This window comes from Plasmodium fragile, assembly GCF_000956335.1.
Source record: "Plasmodium fragile strain nilgiri unplaced genomic scaffold supercont1.63, whole genome shotgun sequence".
Lineage (NCBI taxonomy): Eukaryota > Apicomplexa > Aconoidasida > Haemosporida > Plasmodiidae > Plasmodium > Plasmodium fragile.
In genome coordinates, this window is record NW_012192643.1 from 96267 (window position 1) to 101260 (window position 4994).

General features: G+C 39.1%; 1 protein-coding gene across 1 annotated transcript; it reads right to left on the reverse strand.

Annotated features, from left to right (window-relative positions):
- Positions 1–2851: 2851 nt before the first annotated feature.
- On the reverse strand, positions 2852–4225 carry AK88_04447 (uncharacterized protein; the record flags this gene model as incomplete). The annotated part of the gene is made up of 1 exon (XM_012482057.1): positions 2852–4225. One exon carries the CDS (start codon positions 4223–4225, stop codon positions 2852–2854), a length of 1374 nt encoding a protein of 457 aa, XP_012337480.1.
- Positions 4226–4994: the final 769 nt, after the last annotated feature.

Genomic DNA, 4994 nt, shown 5'->3' on the forward strand with positions numbered 1-4994 from the left:
CTGGGGGACGGTAAACATGCGAATATTCCCCCTTTGTGTCCTTTGCAATAGGAGCGGGCAAATAATGTGTTCTTTTCTGTTTCAAAGGCAAAAAAAAACAAATTGCAAAAATTCAATGACAGGAAAGACGTATAGGGGATTCAAAAAAAAAAACTATATATTTCTACGCATCATGTTGCCACTGGTATTTAACCCTGCACAAGTGGGGGTATTTTACATTTGGTCCATTTGACCCATTTGACACAGCTTGCAATTTTTTGCCTGCGCGTGTCTACTTGCCACATTTCCTCTTTTTTTTTTTTGGACAATTTTATGAATTTGTTCGCATTAAAAGAACAAAACACCTTTGAAAACAGTTTCAACAGAATAGTGTAATTTTTTTTTTTTTCTTGTGCTGCCTGTTAATGCTGTAGATAACAGAACTAACCAGAATTTTGAAAAAACGTTCGTTGTGCGAACAAAATGGAAATCCTACAACTTCATCTATTTGGAGTTCCAAAAATGTTGGCAAACACACAGGTTGTCCTTTCCCGCGGTTGACGCTTTCGCATTTATTGTGTAATGAGCTGACAACAAAAGCTTTTGTCGCATTATTTCTTTTTAGTAAATTTTCCACAAATGTGGTGTTTGTGAAGGTAAAAAATGTTAGTATTGTTGCTGCGTTTGCCGCTCCTCTGCGTAGTTAAAAATGACTCCCCAGGTTTTATTCTGCCCATTGAATTTGCACATAAATATACACTTGTAAGTTTGCGTTACGGAGGGTGCACTGCTTGCCTTAAACGGCTGCGGGGGAAATGCGCCTTGGCGGAAATAGCTGCGCGGAGACGTTTCCATAAGTGCGCGCACAGTTGCTCGCATGTGTGTGTATATATATATATATATATACATATGTATGTGTTGCACGGCTAGTCATCCCCACCGCGCCATACATAGAACCGTTTTACATTCACTGAAGGCTCCGTAATGAGCAACATAGTTGCACCTGTTCTGATTTTTCTCCATTTTCACACATCATTTTTCATGTTGTGTTAATTCCTTTTTAGCGATATGCGTTGACGTGTTTTTTGCAAGTACTACAATTAGCACTGTGTTGTAGAGGACGTGGTGTGTAAATCATCGCAAAGTGCACCTGCGCATGTACAATGCACAAATGTTTGGGCATTTATTTTATTTATTCATTTATGTTTTATTTTTTTGGCACTTCTCCGCTGGTCTTAACACTTGGGAAAATTCGCTATGTGTGCAAGAGGGGGGGACAAAAATCCCCTAATTTGTGCAGTTACTCCCGGGATGGGCGTAATCGCAAAGAGGGGACCACCAATTTGCAACTCCGTCACAATTCAGTTCAAATGACTAATATGAAACATTTGTGATTTCTTTTTTTTCTGTTTTTTTATTTCCCTATTTTATTGTTGTACTTAAATGCACGGGTGTAAAGACTGCTCGACTGGTTCTCATTGACCTGAATTGATCTAACTGGTGGGTCCCCTTTCGCCACAAAAAAATGGGCAAAAACGATAGGGGAAGCCTCCTAACATAAGAAGTGCAATGTGATGATTTAAGCGACAACCACGTGCGTGTGGTTTTTTTTGGTTTCTCTCTCTTTCAATTGGTTCCAACTTCTATACCATAATGAAGACGACACGCACATTTTTATCATAGCGTTACATACGTGTCTCAAAAAAAAAAAAAAGAAATTATAGCGGCCTTTCAACAAATAGTACATATATACGTACTAACTGGGTGGTAGTAACACATGGGTGAGCAAGTCATCCACTGAAATGGGGCAGCGTTCTATGAATGTCTTTTTTGGTATAAGCTCGATGGGTCTGACAAATTAGTGCCCAGCCATAAAACGGTAATGTATAGCTTCACCCTCATCTGTCTTTCGAAAAGGACCTTTTGAGTATATTTATTTTTTTTTTCCTCTTTAACTACATATTTGAATAATTTATGATAGGGGAAAAAGTCTAATAATTAGTAATGCACCAAAAGTGGCCTGTGTCTGGCTGTGCTCTGTAGAACACACATATCCTACACATATTCAGGATAAAAATGAAAAAAATAAAAAAAAAAAAAAAAAAGTGTGGGACAAAATGGCAGCATTTTACCATCCACCCGAATTATTCCCTACAAATGGAGAGACGGTGAGGGGCACATATACACATGGGTAAATAAACCTACACGACTGCGCACGCAGGTGCTGACCTCCTCCGTACGTACATACGCAGAAGCAATTAAAAAAAAAACAAACAAACACAATTACGAATACTGAAAGATACGAAAGAAAAGTTCACTTCTTTTTCAATAACCGATAAAAATATCATTTCAGCGCACTGCTAAAGTTATTGAGAAGATTTGGCCTCAATATAACTACTTCATCTCAAAATCAAGGCTAGCACAAACAGTTCGCGGCCATAAAATCATTTCAGTTGAAGCTCCGCTGCGGTGACGTGAACATTTTCCATACTGTGCACTGGTGGAAGTACCTACCACGTATACAAAAGTATACGCTATGCCCATATGACATTATGATCGAGTGGTTGTGGTGGTACATATTGGGCGGGTCAAAATATTTAGGACATTATAAAAATTTAGCTATCTCTATGAATGCGTAGCTTCAAATGTAATGAAGTAGTTCATCGGATGGGGAGGTGACTCGATGTGCAAATTTCCTTTTACTTGTTAAAACAATTTTGTTACCCAGTTGGGTAGCAAAAAGGGTTCTGCCTATCGCTGCATCTTATTCGTGCCCATTCCATCTCGTTCCCTTTTGCAAAAACATATACATATCCCATAATGATGACAAATTGTTTACATTTTCATTCTTCCAGCTTGCCCCACACAGGAATCACTGATAGGCATTATAATCATTGGCCTGATAATAATTCCCCACATCACTCAAAGAATTTACATGGCCGATGCTTTCAGAGTTGTTCTGATTTGTTCTCATAAGGGTAGGGTTCAAATTATCATTTTTGTCTGGAATGGCAAAATTGGTGCAACGCGGTTGGTTATATAAACAGGCCTCATTATTTTGAGCTGTTTTATCTGGGGCGAAATAACTCCCATCATTTGTGTTCTCTATATCAGGGGGGTAATCGGAGGGGTAAGGACAACTGATATGCTTCGTCATAGCATTGTCGCTTATGTTGATGTTTGAAATGACACCATCAGAAGGTGTGTCCACATAAGCTTGTGCATTATTGGGGATGTTCAAAATTGGATCTCCGTTGTTCGATTTGATGGCTGTGGTGGGGGAATCTTCATAAAACGAACCGATAGACAGCGGTATACTTTGTTCGTCGTTGAAATGGTGTAAATTTTGTTCCCTGCTTTGTTCTTGGAGTATACTAGAGGATGGCATTACGGCGTTAGCAAACGCATGACCCTCATCAAGGTGTGATGTGTTAGCATTGGGGGTGAGCTCATTCGGGAAGGCATTACCCCCATAATTATTTCTGTTTAAAAAGAGACTCAAATTGTCACATTTGATCATTATAGGCTTGTTATTTTTGATTTGATTTTTAATTAAATTTTTGTAGAAAATGTCTTTTTTGGATAACATGTGGAAAATATTTTTCACGTCATTTCTGTCTCGTGCGCCACTGCCCATGTGGCGATTGCCATGACTTCCAGAGCTTCCATGGCTGCTGGAACTGCTCTTATCATATGTGCAATTGAATACGCTGTTCACACATTCCCCTTCAAAAGGAATAATTGCTAATTGACTGGGTCTCGTCCCTTTGAACAACTCCTCATCCTGCTGGGACAATTCATCATTCCGTATGGCAGTGTTCGGGGGGGTTATGTATTCCCCATTTTTGTTCAACTGGAATGCGTTTTGCTTTTGTTGGTTTGGCTCTTCCGTGGCAAACTCATTTAAGCAGTTTGATATGGCGTCTTCATTGTTGTCACTCACCAAGTTGTAATAGCTTTTTTCAATTTCGGTAAATTTTTTTTTTTTTTTTTCTTTCACTATTTCATGAGGATTTTCTTCCAATTTTCTCTTGCCTGTTTGACAGAGATCAATATGGCATGACTCATGAGAAAAATTATCTTCACCTTTTTCCTCAGAGTGGAGTACTTTACTCCTCTTGTTCACAGAATGTGCAGAGAGATCGCTTAACAATTCAACACTATCAAATGATGTCAACTGTTCAAAATTTCTTTTGGAGCATTTGCGATTTAAAACTTTTTCCCTTTGGTCATTTTCCCCGCTCATTATTTTGGCAGTTGTCCGTGGTTGCTATGAATGACCAATTTGGGGATTCGCCAATTTTGCAGTTTGGCGGCTTTTTTTTTTTTTTTTTTTTTTTGATTTTACGTGGTTATACTACATTTATGTGCTTGTGTAGAGGGGTATGCACGCACGTTATGTACATACTTGTCAAATCTCCACATGGGTGAAATTACCCCTTCGTGGAAATGATCTTCTTGGGTGGAAGTCGATGGGCGCTGGTGGGGGATGTCCCTGTGGGATGTAGTGGTCGTCGTTGTTTTGGCCGTGCATTTGATTAGCTCTTTTGTAAGTGAGTTGTCGCGCTTCCTTTAACTGGGCATTGTCGCGGCTGCTTTGACTGGGAAACTGTCACATTTTTTTTTTTTTTTTTTTTTTTTTTTTTTTTTTTTTTTTTTTTTTTTTTTTTTTTTTTTTTTTTTTTTTTTTTTTTTTTTTTTTTTGCGACCTCCTTTCTACATTTTTGTTGAATACCCCCCTCACGTCACGCTGACGACTGTTGGAGGTGCAAGCACATCGATCGACAGGTGGATTGCAGGCGTCGCGTGAGCTTTGTTGGCACTCCCTCTAAGCGTGAGAGGTTTGCTATTGTGCTTTTGTTCAACTTGAAACCGGTATCCTGTTCCCCTTGTGCATGGCAATAGCTACAGTGCATGCTGGGCGAATATTTTGTGTTGCTCATTCCTTTTTCAAAAAAAGTGAACGATTCGCACTTTTATTTTTTTTACACTCGATACGGTGACTACATGGAGCT